Source organism: Geospiza fortis, unplaced genomic scaffold, assembly GCF_000277835.1.
Source record: "Geospiza fortis unplaced genomic scaffold, GeoFor_1.0 scaffold241, whole genome shotgun sequence".
Classification (NCBI taxonomy): Eukaryota; Metazoa; Chordata; class Aves; order Passeriformes; family Thraupidae; genus Geospiza; species Geospiza fortis.
Window position 1 is genome coordinate 743,675 of NW_005054491.1, and position 550 is coordinate 744,224.

General features: G+C 59.1%; 1 protein-coding gene across 1 annotated transcript in view; it reads right to left on the reverse strand.

The window, feature by feature from the left end:
• The window catches only part of SBNO2 (strawberry notch homolog 2), a 48,436-nt gene that overhangs the window by 11,047 nt on the left and 36,839 nt on the right, over nucleotides 1-550 (reverse strand). Inside the window, exon 23 of the mRNA XM_031063290.1 lies at nucleotides 179-287. Within this exon, the coding sequence (XP_030919150.1) occupies nucleotides 179-287 (109 nt within the window). The remainder of the gene's footprint in view (nucleotides 1-178; nucleotides 288-550) is intronic.

A 550-nucleotide genomic window follows, 5' to 3' on the forward strand; every position in this document is an offset into this window, starting at 1 on the left:
CCTGCAGGACTGCTTGCCCTTCAGGATCTCAGCCACTCCCCAAGCCTGGCAGGTGACATAAGCCAGCAGCACTTTCCCCTCTGTTTTCCCCCCTCTGACCTCCTGCTCGGTTCTTCCAGCATCTCAAACCTGAGGCCAACCCATCCAGCAGAAACCCTGGAGCTGGAAATGTTCTTACCACGGAAAAAGGCGTCCTCCCCTCTCTCATAGCTCCTGGGCACAGGAACCCTGCTGTCTGTGTGGTTGAGGATCGTGGACAGGACCTTGTCCAGGGCTTTGGCCCCGTACTGCGGGAGGAGACCAGAGTCACACATGGGAGGAATGGACACGGCAGCTGGGCTGGGGCTGAGGGGACACACACTGCTGAGGGTGACACTGCTGAGGGGACACACACTGCTGAGGGTGTCACACACTGCTGAGGGGACACACACTGCTGAGGGTGTCACACACTGCTGAGGGTGACACACACTGCTGAGGGTGTCACACACTGCTGAGGGTGACACTGCTGAGGGGACACTGCTGAGGGGACCCACACTACAGAGAAAACTGC